This window comes from Cutaneotrichosporon cavernicola (assembly GCF_030864355.1).
Source record: "Cutaneotrichosporon cavernicola HIS019 DNA, chromosome: 3".
In the NCBI taxonomy this organism is placed as follows: Eukaryota; Fungi; Basidiomycota; class Tremellomycetes; order Trichosporonales; family Trichosporonaceae; genus Cutaneotrichosporon; species Cutaneotrichosporon cavernicola.
In genome coordinates, this window is record NC_083395.1 from 1,242,342 (window position 1) to 1,263,319 (window position 20,978).

General features: G+C 60.0%; 8 protein-coding genes across 8 annotated transcripts; 3 read left to right on the forward strand and 5 right to left on the reverse strand.

Annotated features, from left to right (window-relative positions):
- Positions 1 to 102: 102 nt before the first annotated feature.
- CcaverHIS019_0304660 (uncharacterized protein) lies at positions 103 to 3,536 on the reverse strand (the record flags this gene model as incomplete). Its single annotated transcript, XM_060598916.1, has 3 exons — positions 103 to 2,011; positions 2,245 to 2,261; positions 3,471 to 3,536. 3 exons carry the CDS (start codon positions 3,534 to 3,536, stop codon positions 103 to 105), a joined length of 1,992 nt encoding a protein of 663 aa, XP_060455661.1.
- A 2,694-nt stretch (positions 3,537 to 6,230) lies between these two features.
- On the forward strand, positions 6,231 to 8,277 carry CcaverHIS019_0304670 (uncharacterized protein; the record flags this gene model as incomplete). The annotated part of the gene is made up of 6 exons (XM_060598917.1): positions 6,231 to 6,251; positions 6,552 to 6,585; positions 6,797 to 6,878; positions 7,012 to 7,577; positions 7,660 to 8,001; positions 8,138 to 8,277. 6 exons carry the CDS (start codon positions 6,231 to 6,233, stop codon positions 8,275 to 8,277), a joined length of 1,185 nt encoding a protein of 394 aa, XP_060455662.1.
- Positions 8,278 to 8,489: 212 nt separating this feature from the next.
- CcaverHIS019_0304680 (uncharacterized protein) lies at positions 8,490 to 10,653 on the reverse strand (the record flags this gene model as incomplete). The annotated part of the gene is made up of 2 exons (XM_060598918.1): positions 8,490 to 8,806; positions 8,838 to 10,653. The coding sequence occupies 2 exons, from the start codon at positions 10,651 to 10,653 to the stop codon at positions 8,490 to 8,492; spliced, it is 2,133 nt and encodes a 710-aa protein (XP_060455663.1).
- A 192-nt stretch (positions 10,654 to 10,845) lies between these two features.
- On the forward strand, positions 10,846 to 12,056 carry RMT2 (uncharacterized protein; the record flags this gene model as incomplete). The annotated part of the gene is made up of 4 exons (XM_060598919.1): positions 10,846 to 11,356; positions 11,388 to 11,717; positions 11,751 to 11,837; positions 11,869 to 12,056. 4 exons carry the CDS (start codon positions 10,846 to 10,848, stop codon positions 12,054 to 12,056), a joined length of 1,116 nt encoding a protein of 371 aa, XP_060455664.1.
- A 32-nt stretch (positions 12,057 to 12,088) lies between these two features.
- On the reverse strand, positions 12,089 to 12,949 carry CcaverHIS019_0304700 (uncharacterized protein; the record flags this gene model as incomplete). The annotated part of the gene is made up of 9 exons (XM_060598920.1): positions 12,089 to 12,135; positions 12,168 to 12,225; positions 12,370 to 12,466; positions 12,515 to 12,571; positions 12,602 to 12,614; positions 12,649 to 12,662; positions 12,696 to 12,715; positions 12,766 to 12,898; positions 12,930 to 12,949. 9 exons carry the CDS (start codon positions 12,947 to 12,949, stop codon positions 12,089 to 12,091), a joined length of 459 nt encoding a protein of 152 aa, XP_060455665.1.
- Positions 12,950 to 13,098: 149 nt separating this feature from the next.
- Positions 13,099 to 14,334, forward strand: rec14 (uncharacterized protein; the record flags this gene model as incomplete). The annotated part of the gene is made up of 5 exons (XM_060598921.1): positions 13,099 to 13,143; positions 13,188 to 13,221; positions 13,331 to 13,582; positions 13,647 to 14,109; positions 14,142 to 14,334. 5 exons carry the CDS (start codon positions 13,099 to 13,101, stop codon positions 14,332 to 14,334), a joined length of 987 nt encoding a protein of 328 aa, XP_060455666.1.
- Positions 14,335 to 14,361: 27 nt separating this feature from the next.
- SRV2 (uncharacterized protein) lies at positions 14,362 to 16,478 on the reverse strand (the record flags this gene model as incomplete). The annotated part of the gene is made up of 5 exons (XM_060598922.1): positions 14,362 to 15,168; positions 15,245 to 15,673; positions 15,778 to 16,070; positions 16,382 to 16,395; positions 16,429 to 16,478. 5 exons carry the CDS (start codon positions 16,476 to 16,478, stop codon positions 14,362 to 14,364), a joined length of 1,593 nt encoding a protein of 530 aa, XP_060455667.1.
- A 310-nt stretch (positions 16,479 to 16,788) lies between these two features.
- Positions 16,789 to 20,764, reverse strand: MTQ2 (uncharacterized protein; the record flags this gene model as incomplete). Its single annotated transcript, XM_060598924.1, has 6 exons — positions 16,789 to 17,076; positions 17,111 to 19,993; positions 20,196 to 20,240; positions 20,273 to 20,391; positions 20,614 to 20,705; positions 20,736 to 20,764. 6 exons carry the CDS (start codon positions 20,762 to 20,764, stop codon positions 16,789 to 16,791), a joined length of 3,456 nt encoding a protein of 1,151 aa, XP_060455668.1.
- Between the last annotated feature and the right edge of the window lie 214 nt (positions 20,765 to 20,978).

Consider the following 20,978-nt stretch of genomic DNA (forward strand, 5'->3'; position numbering starts at 1 on the left):
CTGAGATGATGGACATGAGATGCAGGGGGCCATGATGCGACCGACTTGGCGATTAAAGGGGTTGGCGGCCAGGTCGAGGAGTTACAGGTGAGGAAGACGAGGTTACGCCGAGAGGCCCGCAATGTCGTTGACAAAGGCCTGCTGCTCGTACGGCCCGTATGCGCCGTACCCGGGCGGCGTGCTGCCAGCCGTGTACAGGGTTGCAGATGTGGCAGGGGTAGAGCTCGAGTAGTTGAGGTGGTACGAGTAGCTCTGCGTGCTGCCATACGCAGGCGTGGTGCCCGCAGACGCAGGGCCGGGCGCCGAAGTCGAGTGCAGAGTCTGCTGCGACTGCGGAGGAGTGTACGAAGCGTTGCTGGCAGGGTAGCTGTGCGAGATCTCGGTGGCCATGGCTGCACGGTAGTAAGCCTGCTGCTGCTGAGCCTGGTGGCCACCGCTCACGAGGTGAGCGGTGGGTGGAGCAGACGTAGGGGTAGCAGCCTGGACAGGAGGGATCGAGATGGGAGCCACGGTCCAGCCCCCGCCATAAGGCGTGTGCGGAGTGTGCGGCTCAATACCGTAGCTGGGCACGGCGTAGACGTTGTGGTGAGCAGCCAATGGAGTCGCGACGTGCTGGTGGTGGAGGTCGTTGAGTGGGCTCGACATGTGCTTGCCGCGCTTGATGTGGCGCTCAAAGTCGACATTCTCCTTGTTGTCGGCCATAGGTTCAAACGCGAGGCCCATGCCCGTGGCGTCGTAGCTGCGCTTGGCAGCAGGGTGCACACCACCAACAGGGGGCTTCTCAAAGAACTCGACAGTCATCTCGGTCCAGAGATGGGCGTTGCGGTCCTCAATCTTGATCCCGCGGGCGCGCTGCTCGCGAACCTTGTCTTCGTTGGCCTTGCGGACCTCCTTGGCGATGAGGTAGATCTGGCGGAGCTCGTAGTGCTGACGCGGAGGAATGGACGACGAGATCTCAGCAGTGGCAAAGTGCAGGCGAGAGATGGTGAGCTCGCGGAGGTCCGGAGCGGTCGCCGCAGCAATGGCCGCGGAACCCTCAGCGCGAGGGCGGCTCGCCTGCTGGATAATGCTCGCCAGGAGACGCGGCCGCTCCTCCTTGTGGAGATGGTCAGGCTCGATGTGGCGCATACCGACAGGCCACCAAGGAGGGGCCTTACCCTCATCCCCACGCTTGTTCTTGTAGGGGTACTTGGTCTGCTTCTTGGGCTCGACGACCTTGATCCAAGCCTTGAGAATGTTGGCGCAGACTGTCTGTCCGAGGTTGGTAAACCGGTCGACGTAGACAGACTCAAGCATCATGGGATTGATAGTGAGGGCGGCAATGGGACGCAGGGGAGAAGCCTTGGCGGCGGAGAAGACATGCTGTCCAGGTGCAGGGGTGTGACGGCCCTGGGCAGCCGCCACATCAACACCTGTGGCGTCCATGAGCGAGGGGTCAAAGTCGACGGTGCTACCGCGGTGGCTGCGAGCACCCTTGCTGCTGGCAACGTCGTCATCATCGGCAGCCTCGTCCTCGCCGTCCTCGCCTTCAACGCCGAAGCGCTTTTCCTGGCGCTCAATCTCAGACCACCGCTCCTCGTTCTTGGACTGGATAGTGGTGGCGCGTCGGCGTAAGACTTCCCAGTTGATGACCCCGTCAAGTCGGGTCTGGCTGGCGTCGTCGAAAAAGTGCTCACTGGCGTGCACCTCAATGTTGCCCTTTGGGGTGACGCAAACGAGCAGGTAGTGGCTGCCGTCGACGTGCGACGCCTTGTTGGCGGCCTTTGTGACAAACTCGCGCTTGGTCTTCCAGTGACGGTTGCACTTGGCCACAGAGTGGTATGGCTCTTCGCGAGAGGGGATGCGCGGCATCTTGGACTTGGAAGAGTTGGGCGGGAAGAATAGAAGGAAAGGGGGGCGAGGAGAAGAAAAGAAGGGGTTTGTTGGGAGGGAAACCGAGAAGGACGAACGAACAAATGAAGGAGTGAAAGTGTTGAAAGGAGTGACTGTGGTCGGCTTCGGTGGGGCAGTGCTGGCGTGTTAGCACTCCATGGACTGGCGCGCGACTGGGCCGTAAACTCGACGACGCTCCAGGCGTTGAGGAGAGGAAGTGATGTTCGGGGTAAGGGAGAGGTTCTCGGCGCCGGAGTACGGTGCTGAGAGGGAGAGGGGAGGAGATACGAGGGATGTAGAGGGAGGAGAGGAGAATGGAGAAAGAGGAAGGAGGATGAGAATGGAACAGGAAGAATGCAATGACCAACTCACAGGTGCCAGCACCGAGACTTAAGGAAGAATGATCGCAGGCAGCGTTGCGGTGGGGAGTGCCGAAAGGAAGGAGAGAGAAAGGAATGCGGGGCGGAGGGGGGTGTCGCGAGGGGCGTGCAAGTGTAGCGCTTTGAGAGGGGTAAGCGTACGACTTGGTGGCGACCGCTTGCTGCTTGCAAAAGTCGAGAGAGAGTGTGGGATGGGAAGATGAGAGGATAGGAGGAACGATACCAAGTGGTCGGGAGGAGGGGAGGAAGGGGAGAGGGGGGGGGAGAGGGGACCGGGAGGAGCAAAGGAGGAACGAGTGGGTCTCTGCGGGTGTTGGGTGTTGGGGCCGGGAAAAGGAAGGGGAGAGAGGAGGGAGAGAAAGGGGACGATGTCGGAGGAGCAAGGATAAACGAGTGTGGGTTGGTTAGAATGAAGGGGTTGGGTTGGGTGGGGGGGTGTTTGTGCAGTTGTAAAAGAGGGGAGGGGGGGAATGCTCTCAAACGTCTAGTATTACTAGTTTAAGATGTGACGTTGTATTAGAAACAATACTTAGTGTCAACAGGGAACTTGTTGGTGCAACTCAAACTGCATCAAACCGAGCACAGCCGATCTATTGTATCACAGTTTCCGCCTCCCGCAAGTGACATCCTGACTAACCCTCGTTCTAGAGTTCTTTGTCAACAACTGCAGTCATGCAGTAGGCATCCTTCTTTGACAACCAGCAAACAGCACTCTAGCATCTCCTTTACTTTGGGCTTGGGCTTTGGGCTATCATCGACTTAGTCCAACTTGTTTCCCTGTTTACCCTGTTTACCTCTACAGGGTCTTGTTTGTCGCAACTTGCCACCTTCCACTTGGGGTATTTCAAGTCCAAGTTACCCAAAAGCGCCTCTCTCGTCGACGCACGCGGAAGCCTCGAACTTGAACCAAGACCCGTGCCTCGATCCTCAAGTGTGTCAAATCAGTCGCGAATCATTCCTTTGCTTTGATGCACAACCTCTGTATTATAATCCTAACAACCTTTAACCCTGATTTGGCCGTGTGCCACCCTTTTGCCACTTTGGCCCTTTAGCTTCTTCTGGATCTCTGGATACCTGGATATCTAGAGGTCCCTTGAACGGATCTCGCGCGGCTATTGTGTTCCTTTGATCCTTGAATCCTTTGGCTCGTTCCCACCTTTGGGCGGCCAAAATTCGATTTCATCGGAATGGCCGAACGAAAGCAGTCAGTTTCCTCACCCTCTTCTTCGAGCTGTAAGCTGAGGGCTGCACACCCAGTACACACTCAAATACAAACACCGACATGTTTGGGGGGGCTGGTGAAGTTTAATCATCCATGATGATGGAGCCAACAACAACGTTCCCGCTTATAGACTTTGGGCCTCAGGGTTAACCGGGTAGATGAAACACCATACACCAAACCCTTAGAAACCTTCCCTGTAGCCTGGACCATTTGCTTTCTTTGGCGAGGTATTGACTTTGGCTTGTCATTGGCTTGGTATCTGCATATTCATTTGTATCGTAAAGGCAGATTCCCGGCCTCTCGGGGCCTCCAAGAAACATCATCGAAAATGCGGCAAACCATCTACCCTACTTTGACAGGGACACCGGCAGGAATACGGCATGGCCGGGACGCGCGCGACGCGTCAATCCACTCCCTGATGGCGCGTCAATCAGCCAATCAATCGAGACACACGTGAACTAGTTGGGCAAAGGTGGCCAAGGTGGGCAACAGGACAATCCGTGACCTTGTGGGCGCTCCTCAAGCCTGCAGGGAGGAATGATGGCGAGATGCAGCCCGACGTTCCGCAGCTGATTCTGCAAAACAGCAAAGTCTTGGTTGGTTGGTTGGCTGCAGGCTGGTCAGTGTGGTTGGGTAGCAAAGGCAGGCACAGGTGTAACACTAGCTGTTGGCGTGTTCAGTGGCGGTGAGGTGTAAAGGTGTGTTGTTCATCAGCTTGTCCTTGCGTCGTCGTCGTCTGTTCCTCTCTGCTCTGACCCTGCACACCAGCCCTGCAACCTGCAACCTGCACACTCTCCTCGATTCCGATCCATCTCAGTGACTCAGCCCAAGCCGATTAGATCGGGAGTCGTACGTCCTCTCCTCCAAAGTCAGTCGCGGGCCAACGTCCACCCAACACGTCCATCCTCCCATACCAAGTGCTACCGGACGGGCATCTCCTGGCGCCTGATCGTCGTTCATGATACTGTCAGTGCAACTGGAATCAACCCCACCTGGCCCGCCTGGCCAACTTGCAACCAACCTGAAATACTCAATATTCCTCTCATCAACTTGTTAAACGCACCGACCTCGATAAGCTATGACCATCATCAGCCATCAGCAACCGCCATCGTGTCACCCGCTCACCCGCTCACCACGCGCCACTGCACCGCCTCAACCACCCTGCAGGCATGCTTCAACGCCTCGTGCCTCCGCTTGGGCACCCTTGGGCTACCTTTGGTGACACGGGCGGAAGTCAACAGGGCTTACAGAAAGGTCCCGCTAGGTCCCGGTCTGTCGTTCCTCACTTATCTGACGCATGTTTACTTGTAGAAAGTAGAGACTGGTGAGGCCATGTGATTCGGGGGCGAGAGCGGCGAGGGGCCCGTGCGGTCTGGAACCGGGGCCCGCTTGCGAGACTCCATGTGGGTGGTGAGTGGTGAGTGATGACTCGGTGATTGATCATTTTTAATGGGTCAATCGGCGTTTCTGGAATCCTGGACCGTCGTCCCCAAGGGTAGCCAGGTCGCTCTTGGTAACGCGACCAACGCCACACAAACAACTCGTTTATGCTCCGGGTTGAGGGCTACAAGCTGCAAGCTGCAAGCTTGTAGGATCAAGTGCACGACGCCCGTTGCATGATGGAATGCACATCCGCGCATCGGTGCCTGCACAATGAAAAAGGACAAACCTGGTCCGCCTGACCCCATAACGACGGGGAACGGATATGGCTGTTAGGAGCTGAGAGCTGGGCAACATGGTGTGCGCTAGCAAGCCGGAGCATGCCGCCCAAGTGGTCAGTCACCCTGCAGGAGTGTTTCAGTACCGCCTTGCGTTGCGGTCGTGGCGTCGTGTTGTCGCGGGGTTTCCGGCCCGTCACCTCCGTCATCCCTCACCTCTCCCACGGTCAGCCTTACTCCCTTGACAGAGTTCAGGACGAGGACTGTGGGAGAGTGGACCGTGAGAGAGTGGACCGTGGGAGAGTGGAGGGTGAGCGGACGCACCGGCCCCTCGCTCCGCTAAGCGCTCGGCCAAGGGTTTCCTGGGCACGCTGATTTCGCTTATCGTGACGGACATGTGCCGCCGAGTGCAATGTGAAGACACAAATGGCACAATCGCGGAATTGCACATGACGTTACTGTACTACTTCTATTCTACCTATATAATCCTACATACTATTGTACACGTACGTAAACCTCGACGGCTTTACAGCGTTTTACCAGCTTTACAGCTTTACAGCTCAACAGCTCTCCGATCTTCGACCTGCGCAGCTGATGCATTCAGCTACATGTGAACTTGGCCACTCGACGGTGAGGGCATGGGTACCCTAGGCTCGCTTGTGGCGTCGCTAGCTAGCCTAGACTGCGCACCAACGAGATGACGAACCTACCAGCGCAATGTCAAGTGGGAGGCGTAATCCGATGCCGATGCGCTAGATACGACGTCCATGAAGCTCTCAAAAGCTGTGTCGCTGCGCAGCGCTGCGCTGCTACATCCAATTAACTGAATAGCGCAGCTACAGTCGCAGCCGCCGCCGCCGCCGCCGACACACATAATTCTATTCAAGTCTTGTCATTCTCGATTTTCCTGTGCCTCAAAAATCCCATTCTCAGGATCCCATCAGCATCACCGTATTGAATGTCCGTCGTCTCCCCGGGTATATATAGGATCAAGGGCATCTCTGCCGAGAATCACGGGATGCTTCATTCTCAATGACGAGCATGGTCCATTTATCAGTCGTCTCCATTTGTTCGATTCTAAAAGTTTGAACAAGGCCCATGCGCGATTTAGTGTTAAAGGTGTGTTAATGTGCTGCGGAGGATTGAAAAGACCGTGGTGGCCATAGGTGGCTTCATGGCTTCAAGCCTTCAGGCCTTCAGGTACCACATTTAAAGATCTCGAGATCTCGCGCGCGCCTGGGCCTACGGTCGCCTCAAAGTACCTCAAAGTACCTACCTGGCGCGCTACTCTTCTGTCACGTCTTACATCTCGACTGACCGTAATCTTCCACCCTCCAACCCACCAACCCTCCAACTTCCAACTTCCAACTTCCAAATCATTGTCTCATATCGTATTAAAACACTGGCACGTATCCACAGCGCTGGCTCCACGCTCGGCACACTATCGTAACTGGTCAGTACATAAGCCGATCTCATCCGGGCCATGACCCGCATGCTCCTCCACATCGTCGTGAGAAGGGCAGATACATTCAATCTCTGCGGTGACACCAATCCCGCAGCATCAGTGGATGCTGCTATACTCAATGGATTCAATTGTAGCGACTGTTCCGTCGCGCCGTCGCGCCCTCTTACCACCCATGTTCTCAGCTCACCACTCACCGCAGACCCGCCACTTCTTCCGCACCCTCCACTGCCATGTGGTCGATCCTGCGGCTACGATACCTCGGTGTCGGCCTCGGCGTCATCGTATGTCACCCGTCACTGCGCTCTGATTCCAGTTCCTCTTCCACCTCCTCGCAAGCATCCACCCATCGTATCGGGACAAGACAAGCTTCGGGTTCCTTCCCAGTGGGGAAGAGAAGTCCGATGACCCCAACAGGCTGGCATTGAACCTCCCCTCTGGTCCGGGGGCGGGCACGATTCCGCCCATCCCAAGTACTGAGGATCTGCGCGCAGCCAAGGACAGCGCGCAGATGACCAACAGGCGTAAGGCCAAGGCCGTGTTTGTAATCCTCGCGCGTAACTCGGACCTCGCGGGCGCCATGGACAGCGTTAGGCAGATGGAGGACCGTTTCAACTACTGGGCCAAGTACGACTATGTGTTCCTCAACGACGAGGAGTTTGACGACACGTTCAAGCAGCTCACCTCAAACATCATTGGAACCAAGGCGCACTACGGCTTAATCGAGCACGACCACTGGCACCAGCCAGACTGGATTGACGAGGAGCGGGCAAAGGCCGGCCGCGAGGAGATGACTCGTAACCAGGTCATCTACGGGTTTAGCGTACCGTACCGCAACATGTGCCGCTTCAACTCGGGATTCTTCTTCCACCACCCACTGCTAGCCGACTACGACTATTACTGGCGCGTCGAGCCCGATGTCAAGTTCTTCTGCGACCTCGCGTACGACCCCTTCCTCACCATGAAGGACAACGGCTACAAGTGTGAGTTCCTTTTTTCTTTGGAGGGGCGGGGGCCAGAGGGAGAGAGAGAGGAGGAAGATGAGAGGAATGGCGCTGATGGCAGACGGCTGGACTCTCTCGCTGTACGAGTACGAGGCCACGATCCCGACGCTCTGGTCCGAGACGAAAAAGTTCATCCAGGACCACCCAGAGTATGTGCACAAGAACAGTGCGATGCCCTGGATCAGCGACAACGGCGGCGAGAGCTACAACCTGTGCCACTTCTGGTCCAACTTTGAGATTGGAGACCTCAACTTCTGGCGTGGGGAGGCGTACACGGCCTACTTTAACCACCTTGAGAAGGCGGGTGGCTTCTACTACGAGCGCTGGGGAGATGCTCCCGTGCACTCGATTGCCGCGGCACTCTTCCTCGACAGGAGCGAGATCCACTGGTTCCAGGACATTGGTGAGTCGCGACCGAGGCGAGCACTGGGGGCTAGCTGCTTCTGCTTTGGGGACACGGTGGCGCGAGACGACCAATGGCCAAGCTGCATGGCGCAGCCCCAAACCAGCTGTCGCGAATGACCATCTGCTGACCCCAGGATACCGCCACGAGCCATTCCAGCACTGCCCGCAAGGCGAGTACCACACGCGCGGCAAGTGCACATGCGACCCCAAGGACAACTTTGACTTTGAGGGATACTCTTGCACGCAGCGCTGGGTCAGCTTTATGAATTCGTGAGGAGGTGATAGATTCCACGCGGCAGACAGGCTCGCCGCGCTCGTAGACATGCACGCTTGATACGACTGTGGGCGTCACCGGCGTAAGGCTCGGTAAAGTACTGTACAATGTCATCTTGTCATGCTCAATGCGATGATGTCTACAATCTAGTCCGAGTCGTCAGAGTCGACCTCCATGGGGTCGTCCATGTCCTCATCACTCTTCTCCTCGTGCTACTCGTCGCTACTGTCGCTGAGCACGATCGTCGGGATCTCGGGCATCGGCTGCTTCGCCTTGGAATTCTTGCTGCTCGCGAATCGCACCTTTCGGCGCGTCTTGGCCACCTGAGCTGCCTTAGCCTGCGCAACGCGCTCCTCTCCATCCACGTCGGCGTAGAACACGCGTTGCGGATCCGGTGGCGCGTTCGGGTCCAACACGTTTGTGGGAACGTTTGCGGGAACCTTGGCGATATCACCCTCGTTCCGCCTCTCGCTCTTCTTCCAACCCACCTGGCGCAGCTGGTACGCCATGTACTCCTCCATCAGGATTGCTATTATCAGCGCGACCATACTCAGACTTACCGAGATGAAGTAGTGCCGTACCGTCAAACGCGTCGGTCATGTCGCGGTTGATATACGGCCCGTTCACCTCCCTCTTCCGCTTCACCTTGCCGTCGTCCTTCTCCTTTCCCTTTCCCTTCTCCTTCTCCATCTCCCTCTGCTGCTCCTGCGCCCGCGCCTCATCCCACACTCCTGCCTCCTCCAATTCGCGCCGCCGCTCCCGATCCCACATCGACTCGCGCCGCTTGGACACCATCCCCGGCACCATCTCCTTTGGCTTCTGCTTCCGCGCGGGCTGCATCGCCCCCGCTTCCATATAGAAGGCCCGCGCGTATCCCTCGATGGCCGAACAGAGGGTGGGGTGCGGGTAATCGAGGTCCTCGTTCTCATTGAGGCTATACACGCGCACAACGGGTGCGAAAGTCACTTTGCGCGCTGGTTTGGGGGGTCTCTCTGCAGTCTTCCGGGACCTCCTTTTCCGTACACTAGTCTTGAGGATCGACTTGAGCTGCGCCCCAGCCAGCTCCTGCAGATCCATGTATGCAGCGACGTTCTCGGCTGCACGGATGTCGCGCCGGCGCTTCTCCCATCCCAACCGCACGCGGTCGGAAACCGTGGACGTCATGTTCGCGGCCTTGGCGCGGGCGCGGGCGCGTGCGGCCGCCACGGTGTCGAAGTCGCGTGCGACGGCGGCTTCGAGCGTCTCTGGGCCATCTGCTGGGTTGGTTTCTGGCTCGTCCGGGGAAGGGTTCTGCTCTGGTGCGTCTTCATCGTCACCTTCATCGTCATCTCCATCGTCGCCTTCATCGTCGGAAGTTGGCTCATGACCACTGTAGTCGCCCTCGCCAGTTTGTTCCGGATCATCTTCGTCGTCCAAAGCCCCCGAGACGCGCACCATCGAGGCCACATGTGCGGATTTCGCCGGGAGCAGGTCGAGGGCGCCGGCCGCGTCCATAGCCGCGAGGGCCGGGTCGATCTCGGGCTCAGGCAGGTTGTCGATGTCGAGCACAGGCTGTCGGGAGGGACCAGCGTCGTCGGGACCGGCATCGCGGCGGGTATCACTGGCGGCCCCGTGTTCGTCCTCGTCTTCCATGTCGTCGGAAGTGTTCCTCCCTCCGTTCGTCCGTTCGGTGTCCTGCATATACCCCAGCTTGACGAGCGTGCGGCGGACGATCTCCCCTCTGCTCCGCGCTTCTTTCCGAGCCTCAGCAACCTTCTCCCTCACCCTCTCGCGCCACCTCTCTTCGACCTTCCTTCGCCGCTCTTCCTCCTCTCTCCGCTTCTTCCTCTCAGGATCCTTCTCGTGATTAGGCCCGAGCGGACTAGGCCGTGGGCGCCGCCGAGCCCGTCTCCACGCGACGGCACTATGGGTCCCCCCGCCAGAGACGGGCGGCGTAGCCCCGCTCCCCCGCAGCTTCTTGAGCGCAGCAACGCGTGTGCCGACCCCATGACGCGCCATCACGCGGAGCTTGATGCTGATGAGCTCGGCCTGGGCGTTTGCGGATCGCTGACATGCCATACAGGCCTGAATCTCGGCCGGGTCACATTCCGAGGGGGCCGCAATGTGCAGCGCGTGCCGGTCCGTCTTGGCTGCTTGTGCGATGTACTCACGCGCTCGGGCGGAGTGAACCGGGTTGAAGCGCTTGGGCCTTGGCTTGGGCTGTTTGGGCTGTTTGGGCTGTTTGGGCTGCTTGGGCTGCTTGGGTTGGCCTCCCGACTGCTGTGGTTGAGCCTGGACAACATGCTCCGCGACGACCCTTGGTGGTGGTCTCGCGGGGCCGAGCCCCTTTGCCTTTGCACGTCGCCGGCGCTTCCGCTTGCCCTCGGAGTCGGGCATCCTTTGTGAGCAAGGCAAGGTGAATGGTGTAGAGTTGACTTGGGAAGGGTGCGAGAGTGAAGCAGGGCCCCAGCTTGGGCCCAGCTTCTAGATATTTGTATCTTGAGTACTTCAGGCACGTGCCATAGAAATATCGAAATATTGTCCACCTCGGCATCCCGCACTGTTCATCTCATTCACACTATCATCACCATGGACGTCGACGCCTTTCCGCCTGAAGCGCAAGCGCTCGCCCACGCTCTTTTAGCAGCAGCCCAGGCCTCTCCCATCGCGGACGTCAAGGCGCTACTCGATCGCGGTGCACCAGCATGGTACCAGGATGACGTTCTTGGCTGGAGTGCGCTTCACTACGCCGCGGAGCGGCGCGAGCCGGCACTTCTCCGTACCCTCCTCCGGGGTGGGGCAGTGTGGAATGCCGTCGACCACTGGGGCCGGACGGCTGGCGAGGTCTGCCTCTCTCTGAATGACCGGGAGGGGTGGGAAGCGATTCGGAATGAGGGTGTGCGATCCGAGATGCTTGTGCATGCCATGCGTGGTGCTTCGGGGGGAGCTATGACCCTGCGCGCAGAAGATAAAAGCAGCGCGGGAGATAACCTCGCGTTCCTCAAGAGCCAGCTCAAGTGGGAGATGGGCGAGGACGGACGCGAGCGCGTGCTCGACGCCGACGGGAACGGCGTCATGATGGGATGGGAGGAGCCGCTCAGTGCGTTCCCTCAAGCTTGGGCTGACGACAGTGCGCGAGCACGTGCGCCACATGACCGACCATATTTGTGCGAAAGACAAGGGTGGGGACGGCATGAGTATCCTCAATGTCGGGTTTGGGCTCGGTATCGTCGACCGCCTGTTCCAGGCTACACAGCCTCTCCACCACGTCATCATCGAGGCGCACCCCCAGGTCCTGGCGTATATGAAGAGCAAGGGGGTGTACGAGTGGCCTGGAGTGAGGGTGCTCGAGGGACGGTGGCAGGACTTTGTGGGGGAGCGGATGGGCGAGTTGATTGAGGCAAGTGGGGGGATGGGCTTTGATGCGATTTTCGTTGACACGTTTGCCGAGGGCTACGAAGGTATGTGTAAGAGGAAGAAGGAGCTGACACCAGACCTCAAGGCGTTCTTCGAGGTGTTGCCAGACATCCTCGAGGCTGAACACGGCATCTTCTCGTTCTGGAACGGCCTCGGCGCGACCAGTGAGCTTTGAAGCGACCGAGCTGACACCAGACCCCACCATCTATGCCGTCTCGTCGTCGCTTGCCGAGCTGCACATGGACGACGTGGGGCTCGAGACGACGTGGCACGACGTGGCGATCCCCCAGAGTCTCGCGGAGGAGGTGTGGCGCGGCGTCCGGCGAAAGTACTGGGAGCTGCCGGGCTACCGCCTCCCGATCGCTAAGATGCGGCTTGCATAGAGATAGATGCAGATGTTGTCTACAGGCTGAGGTTAGCTCCGGGAGACGATGATCCAGCTAACGAGCTGCTGCGGAGAGCCTGGTGTCAGTTATGTTTGTGTCAATGCTCACGGAACCTGTGCTCCGTGCTCAGCCCCACTCGGTGGTGGAGAGCCTGGGCATTCACGGCCTGGCGTCAGCTGTCCGACCTGTAGTGAAGCTCACAGGATAGTAGCAACGACCTTCCGGCCCTCCCCGTGTCCCGCCCACCCGTTACCACTGTACCGGAACTCGGCGAGATAGATACTGCCGTCAGCCGCGTTCCTATCCGTACCAACCCCTGCCAAGTTCCGAGCACGAGCTTGCCACGTGAAATGGGCAGTGTAATCGAGTTACCAACAAGAGATGTCTTGAGATGCGACACCGAGTCGCTGGGGTCAGCTAGGTCTCGAGAGGTGAGCTAGCCAAGTAGCACGCACTCGGGCCCCTCATCGGTATGTTCCCAGGGGAAAGACTCTGGTACGATCCGGTCCAGACTGCATCAGCTCCTCCGGGTTGGGCCTCACGCCATGTCCATATCTGTGTTAGCTGAGATGAAAGCGCAGCAGCTTACCAGTTCGCACCGAGCTGGGATTAGATCGGGATGATCAGAGGGCTCACGGGTCTGCGTTCTCGTTGACCTGATGTCAGCCATGGTCAGCTTCTATCAGATAAGCCCTCCCACACCCACAGTCAAACCCGCACTCGTGTGCAGGCAGTTGAGGGTAAAGATGCCCACTTCGACGCCGCGCAGACCTTCCTCGCACTCGCGCACGACGTCGCGCGTCACAAGGTGCATGCCCTTCGTGTAGTGCGGGAGGCGGCTACGGTCAGCCCCGTCTGAGCTGGACAAACAAGGTTTTCTGCCACGGCATGGTCAGTGTTAGGGAGTGAGTCAAGATGGAGTGAGAAAGGAGAGAGAAGGGGCGCAGATGGAGAGCGGGGAACAAGTCCACAATCGCAATGACGCAAACGACTGACCCGGCCAGATCTCCCACGGTCGCTACGTCCAATGTCCGCAACCATGACATCGCGATCCTCGTTCACCAGAATCACAACAACTTCAATGGTGAGCGTGCAGCTGTTTCTTTAGGAGCGGGAAGCTGACATCAGTCTCTCGTGTACCTCCCGCAGGAGGCGACTCCGCGTGCGTTCCCGGCTCCCCCTCATCCTCTCCTCCTCATCCTCTCCTCCTCACCTTCCCTCCTGCAACCTACCCTCTCCCCGGCTTAACCAGTTTTGACAACTGACAGCAGCCCAAAACGACGCCCTCTGGGCGCTCACCTGGCTCGGGCCCCGTCTCATTTCAGGTGGCGCAGACGGCATCGTGCGCATCCACGACGCAACCGACCTCTCGCTCCCGCTCAATGAGCTCGACGCGCTCCCACTCGCCATCTCCTCCCTCAGTGGGGCGGGGGATAAATTCCTCGCATCGAGTCTGGACGGAACTGTCGCCCTGGCCATGGACGGCCAGTGGGTCGACCGGGTCGACACGGCGCGCGAAAGTGGTGGGTCCTTTCCCCATCTCCTATCACCTTGGGACGACTTGGGGAGCCTAAGGACTGACCCCAGATGTCCCGGCATACGCGGCCGCCATGCATCCTCAAGCTGAAGCGTGTGCGTGGGTCGGGCGCGGGACGACTGTCGCTCTCCGCCGTATAACCGACAGCCTGGCGGGTGAGGACAGCCGCGCGACCCTCGAGAAGGGGCGGTTTGGGATGACCGTCAAGTTCTCGCCTGATGGGCGGCAGCTCGCTGTCGGGATGGAGAGCGGACATGTTGCCGTTATTGATGTCGCTACGTCCGCCGTGGTTGCCAGCTATGCAGCACACGCGATGTGTGTGCGGACCCTTGATTGGAGCCCCGATAGCCAGTGGTTGTACAGCGGCAGCGACGATGCGCGGATCGTGCTCCACGATGTGCGGGCTGGTGGGGAGGGGGCCCGCGGCGAGGGCGCAGTCGCTATTCTCCAGGGACACCAGAGCTGGGTGTTGTCCACGGCTGCGAGCCCGGACTCTAAGCTCCTCGCCTCAGGGTGAGTTGACAAGAGGAGGAAGCTGACAACAGTGGCGCGGACAAGACGGTCAAGCTCTGGGATGTGGGGCAGCGCGCGTGCGTGAGCACCAACACGGCCGAGGCAGAGGTGTGGGCCGTCGCGTGGCAGGGCGAGTACGAGGGTGCGCTCCCACCTGGCAAGCAGTTTGCCATCGCGGGCGATGACAAGAAGGTCAGCCTGTACCGCGCGGCGGGGGCTGTGTAATAGCATGCATTCTGTACAACCTAGCCGCTAGCCGGCGTGCTCGACAATCTCCGTCACCAGGCGGCCGTTGACGATGCGGCTCTTCATCTGCTCTGGGACTGGACGCTCGGCGTAGTCACCATCTTCCGACGTGGGGATGGAGATGTTGAGCGCCGACGTCTTGGACGTAATGATCTCGACCGTCTCAACACACGCCTTTGACAGGTACACCTGGCCAGAGTCGGTGCTGTCGACCTGGATCGTGGGCACCACGCCCGTAATCTGCACCTCGAACGAAGGCGAGCTCGTAAAGCTCAGCGACGAAACAAGCGAGTCGACCACCAGCGACGTCTTCTTGCAGTTGACCATGGTCACGGCGTTGACCTTGCCCACCACGCGAACCACACTGTTCTTGCATCCGAAAATGTGCACCGTCTGGGACAGGGCTGTGTCCTGGATCACAATGTCCTTGTTGTCCTCGTGGTTCTCGACAATCCACTTGCTGCCACCCTCGAGCTCGGTGCGTGCGGGCTTCTTGGGCGGCGTCTTACTGAACGACGCAGGTTTGGGCTTGGTCGGCGGCGGCGTAGGTCTCTTCGGTGACGTGTTGTCGGCCACGGCGCTGGAAGTGCGCAGCTCGGGGTTCTTGTGCATCTGCTCCGACGCGTCAACCTTTCGGAGGCCAGAGGTGATGCCCGCGCCGCGGTTCAGGTCGGCAAGGAGAGCCGAGTGACCACCGCCGCTCGCCTTGGGGGTCAACGAGCCGCCGGGAGGCGGTGGTGGAGGGGCGGAAAGAGCGCCAGCGCCGTTGGGAGCAGTCGAGGCAGAAGGGACAGTAGCGGGCGCTCCAGGCCCCTGGAGTCAGCGCGTCCTGGTTTGTGTGCAGGACCATCTCCCCATGACACTGCTCGAGGCTCGTGCGCCCACTCACATTGGGGTTCCACACCACACCGGTCGTGTGCCACTTCTTGACATACTTCTGCAGCGCCTCGATGATCGCGCCAAACGAGCGAGCCCACGCGACGGCGTCAGGGTCGGTCTCCTTGCACTGCTTGTTGACACGGTCGATCCAGAACTGAGCCGAGTTCTTCATCTCGCCCACAAACGGTGCCGGGGCAGGTTCGACCTGGACCCAGCCAAACGCGGCAGCGCCCTCGCTAAGCACGCTGAGGGCAGAGCCCCAGTCGCGCCCTTCCTTTGTACGGCCGAGCTTGTCCTTAGCCGCCATGATAGCGCCGATCGCGTCAGCCTGGGGCTTGAGCAGACCCTGTCCCTCAGCCGCGGTCGGGGGCTTGCAGTGACCAGACGCCATCTTGAGGTATGCATACTGGGCGTCGACGAGGGGTGGGACGAGGGCGGACTGGAGTCAGCGAGCTTGGGCCGGAAGGGGAGCACCGCGAGCCAAGACGAACGCTTGCGTAGCAGGCGGTACACCCACAGCCACAACTAGGCAGCCATACTCACAGCCTGCCCCACAATTCCGCCGACCTTCTTCCCAAGCGCCTCAAACTCCTTGGTCGCCTCCCCGACCTCGTCCACGTACGCCTTGACAGGCGGCGTCACCTCCTCCTGAGGCGGGGGCGGGGGAGGAGGCGCGGGAGGAGTGGGCGCTGCGCCGCCGCGCGACGGCGAAGGGGACATGCCCACCGCGCCCGCCGGGACTGTACCGACGAGCGAGTCGTGTGCTGCGCCAGTGGCCGAGCGGAGGGACCCAAAGCTCTGCGACATGGCAACATCCTCGAGGCGCGAGGTAACGGCTGGGGTCAGTTTGGGCGGGGGAGGGGGGCCTTGAGGTGGGTGGAGGAGGAGAGGAGGGGAAAGGTGAAGGAGGAGGGCGGGGGGAAGGAGAAGAAGGGGGGAGGAGGAGGGGGAGGAAGGGGGGTGGGTTTGGGTGAGGCATATCCGGCATGCCCGTCATGCCCGTCATGCCCGGGTGGCCAGGATACGAACAACGCTGACCCCAAGCCCAAACACACACCGCAGCTCCGGCCCATCGCTCGGCCTCGTCACGCCGTCTCCCTCTTCGGAGTGTTACACCCCGGTTCCCATCTCCATCGATCACACGCACCGTCGAGGCGCTTGCTGTCTGTCAGCTCACTCATGCATCTAGCTCACAGGACAGTGCTCAGCTGGAGGAGGCCCGTGGTGGGCGGAGCCTGGGCCATGGTCTGGGTTGGGTCAGCGGTGTCGAGTAGATGACTCACGATGATAGCGATAAGTGAATGAGTGGTATGGAGTAGTGAGTATGGAGGTCGCTGGCTGATGGTGCTGAGGGTGCTGAGCTGGCTACGTCAGGGCGAGTGTGTGATCGGCAGTGGTGCTTATCCGGGCCCCACTTAAGAGAGTGGAGGTAAGCTTGGAACATGCACTGCGGCTTGGCATCCTGCTTCACAGCTCCCCTCTCTGACCTCCCCCAACACCACCCGCTGCGCTCGTATGAGGCTATGCATATTTGTACGAACACTACATCTAAATCTACACGTACGCATCAAGCAGGCCACCATACTCGTCGTCGCCCTTGTCCTTGGAGACGGAAACAAAGTTCTGCGACACAGGTGTGAGGACTTTCGTCGAACGGCTCGAGGCCGGGCTGGTTGCAGCCGGACGCATCATGCGCAGTACGCTCAGCAGCTCACGGCCAGCGCGGCGCTTGATGATCGTCTTGCAATCGAGGCCGGCCGCGCGCATGCGCGCCTTGATCTCGTCGGGCTTGTTCTGCGCAATCGCGACGAGGTAGAACCGACCGCCTGGAGCGAGGAGCATCTGTTGTCAGCTCAGGATAATCAACGAAACTCACTTCAAGGCGCTCCAGCACCAAGTTCGTCACGCCCATACCAAAGTTGCCGCCGGCCCACGCGCCGCCAATGTCACGCCCAGATTGGGTCGCCGTCATCTCAGCCTCCTCCGTCTCGACGTACGGCGGGTTGAAGATGAACAGCTCGATCTTACCGGCTAGGCGCTGCACCAACGGGTCGAGGAGGTTACATAACACAGGGTTGAGGGGCACATCGTTGGCTGCACCGGTCCTCAGCGTGACGTCCGCAGCATACTTGTTAATGTCTGTCGAGATAACGTACGTGTTCGACGCGCCGAGCATCGACGCCATGAATGTCGACGCAATGCCTGATCCGGAGCCAATCTCAACGCACAGCGCGGGATTGGCGGCTCTGATCGCCCGGGCGTCCTGCTCCAACGCGTCAAGAAGAATGAACGAGTCCTCGGCGGGCTCGTAGACGTGCTCGTAGTCATCCTCGGTGAGGTGGCCGATCGCAGGTGTCGGGATGTTGATGGGCTCTTCAGGCTCGGATTCGGGTTCGGGTTCTGGGTCAGGCGGAGGCGCGGAGGTCACCATAGACAGGGCGTGCGCCGAGGTCGGCGACTTGGCGGCGTCGAGGCGCGCCTGTACTGCCTTGGGTGTGGAGCCTATGGCCGAGTGCCATCCCCCGCTGGATCCCCTGGATGCGTCGCTCTCGTATGGTGTCGACGCGACGCTGTCGCGCGTGCGGTCCGAGTCGCCGCTCCCAAAGCTCGTCACCGAGTTGCGGTACCCGTCCGAACTGCTCTTCGTCGGCGACGACGGCTTACGATTTCTGCTGCCTATCCGATACAGCCCACCGTGCACACCGGGTGGCGGAGGAGTAGATAAGCCCGGCAGAGGTTCGCTAGCACGATTATTGGGCAATCGCCCACCCGACGACAGGGATCTGTTTACAGGCAGCGGGCTGCTCGCCCGTGACCGAGGGGCTGGCGATCGACCGCCAGACTGACCACCCGAGTTGCTCGCGCGCCTAGCCGACGTTGAGAGCAGGAGCGGGCGAGGTCCGGCCGTGAGGTGTGCGTCCTCCTCCGGGACCTCTGGATTCTCCTTGGTAGCGCCAAAGGTCGAAGCCAGGCCAGCGAGCTTGTCGTGGAGGCTCAACACGGACATGGTAGAGTTGGACGTCACACTGTCGCTCCTCTTCCGCGGTACTTGCCCCGAGAAACTACTGCGCTTCTCAGGCGAGAAGGGGCCGTGTATTGGTGAGCGAGGGTTGCCAGGAGTCGAGGGAAGCGACGAGAAGTGCTCAAACTCCTCGCCGTCTATCGACTCGTCGTCCCGCGGAGCACGTTTCAGCCATCGTCCCGCGGCTGCGCCCGCCGCTGCACTCAGTCCCTTCCAGTTGGGTCCTGCCGGGGCGCTGCTCATTGCAGCTTGCGACGCAGCCTTAGCGTTGGCGGAAGCTCGCGCGAGAGAAGCGGCGGTGCTCGATTGTGAGATCTGCGAGGAGTATTGCGAGTACGACGTCCACGCGCCCTGGGCCGCTGCGCGAAGCTTGGCAGTCGCCCAGCTGCTCTTCGCGGCAGCCTTGTCACGCTCCTCGGCCCAGCCAACAGCATCTGGATCGGTACCATCCATGATGGCTGTCAGCCGCTCCTGGTGCAGCTCGAACGCGGTGAAAAGTAGGTGCGGCGTCCCGCCGAGCTCGCTCAGCTTATAGCTGCGGAAGAGCTGGAGCACGCGCACGAACGAGGTTTCGGGATCCTCCTCGTCGATGATGCTTGGCGCGACAATGTTCTCGGGCTCGTTCCACATCGTGTTGCGCTTGCGCGGTGATGGTGCGGGAGGGTAGTAGATACGCTGCTTGAGCATGCAAATCACGGCGACACAGAGGTCGATGAGGGTGTCAAGCTTCGGCCGCATCTCGGGCGTCGTGGGTGGCTGTGAGAACAGGTAGTCCCAGGTGTTGAGGAGGCTGGCCCTGTCGTGTGTCAAGAGGCTCGTCAGCCACTGATAGGTGTACAGCGGCTGTGCGGGATCGAGGTTGCGGCTGCAGAGCATCTGCCATAACGGCTCGTCGGCCCAGCGCATGCGCCGCCCTAAGCGTTGCATAGCCAGGTTGATGTTGCCATCTTCACCTGAGGAGACGACGTCGCCGAGCTCGCCCATGATGGCGGTCAATGCCCAGAATGTCTCCTCCTCAGCGTGGCTGCCCTGCACCGGGTCACTTCTTTTGCGATCGATAAGCTCCCCATAGATTAAATAGAGCGGGAGAACGATGTCGACAAATGACGGTGTGTACGCCCATCCTGGATTGGAGCGCGTGAAGACGAACAGGAGACGGGTGATGGCTTCGATGTGGGTGTCAGCCCGTTCGGGGTCCGAGGTGTGGTCGCTGTCGCGCACGGCTTGTGGCGAGAGAAGCGTGATTGGTGATGGTGGCTGTGCGCCGTCGTTATCTCCTGGTATGGTGAGGGAGAGTGATGGAGTGGTGCTGCGGTCCTGACCGAGAGGGTATTCAGCCTCTGGTGAAAGGACAATCTTTGGCGACAAGAGGGATTCAGGTTCTCCACTTGTCTCCTTCTGCTCGTCCTTGACCAAGATGCCGTTCTTAGCAGCTGTGATGCCGTTAAGGCGCGCGAACAGGGCGCGCCTGGACACGAGCGGTGGTGGGCGGGGCCTCCTACGCCGTTCACGCGACCGGCGGTTCACATCCTCGTTGCGCACACCTTCCTCTTCCTCGGAGGTCGAGTCGTCGTCTTCGTCGGCAGCAGATACATCATCCACACGCGCAGGCGCGAGAGGGGAAGAGCGAGGCGGGAGCGTGTGTGACCGCAAGGGCACAATGTCCGGGGCTTGGCGTTCAAGGTCCTGAGATATGCGGAGAAGCAGTGCGTCTACCGGCGCGGGCGGGTCGGTGGGCTGGGTGTTAGCGAGCGGGACAGCGAAAACAGAGCGGTTAGAAGCGGAGGCGAACGTGACGATGAGCTCAAGTGCAGCGTGCCGCGTGCGACGTGCAGCTCGGGAGCATAGAGCATGTCAATTTGCCAGCTCTATGTCCGCGTGTGTAGTGTCGGAGCACCGATTGCGTGCATCGGAATGCAGGGTGGTGAAAATGACTCACACAAGGTGCGGCATCGAACTCGTCCATGACCGTTCGGACGAGGTTCTTATGTCAGCGAGCGCTGCGGCAGGACATACGTAATACTTCTCGCGCTGGGCGCGGCGAGTCTTCCTCCATGCGGGCTTCTCGGGAGGTAGGACGCCGAGGAGGAGCGAGTATGCGAGCGGGCGTACAAAAGCCGGTTGGGAGGGGATGCCTGAGGTTAGCGACTGCTGCCGAACTCGGAGACGGGCGGGAGAGGGACAGCAGGGCGGAAGCAGGGTGGAATGGGGCGATTGGGTGCGCTGGAGTGTGGGAGACGGAGTGGCCGATAGTGTAGAGCTGGATCAAGATGATGGGGGAACGTTCAGGTCGGCAGTGGAGGTGGCAAGGGAGGCGATATCGAAGACAGCACGCTGTAAGCAGCATGGAAACGTACCTCTCGAACACAGCTTCCGGAGCGCAGTGAGCTCGACGCGCTGCTCTGTCGCCTCGCGTGTGCCGTCGAGTAAGGTCTGGAACGCGAGATTTCTGGGTCAGCGCGATCGTGAGGAGTCGTACAGTGCGCGCTCATCTTCGCGGTCGCCCATGGCGCCGGTGTGTTTACAGGGATGACAGTGATAAGGAGAGAGGGTGGAGAGAAGGAGCGGAGTGATTTGAAGAGAATGTTGGGAGCTTGGGAAATGGAGATGGGGTTTAAGATAACGATAGTAGATGAGTGATACGCGTCCTACTCTGGTGGTGGCCCAAACCCTGTCCCAAACCGTGTCCCAAAGCACATGACCGCGTAGACGGCACCAATTG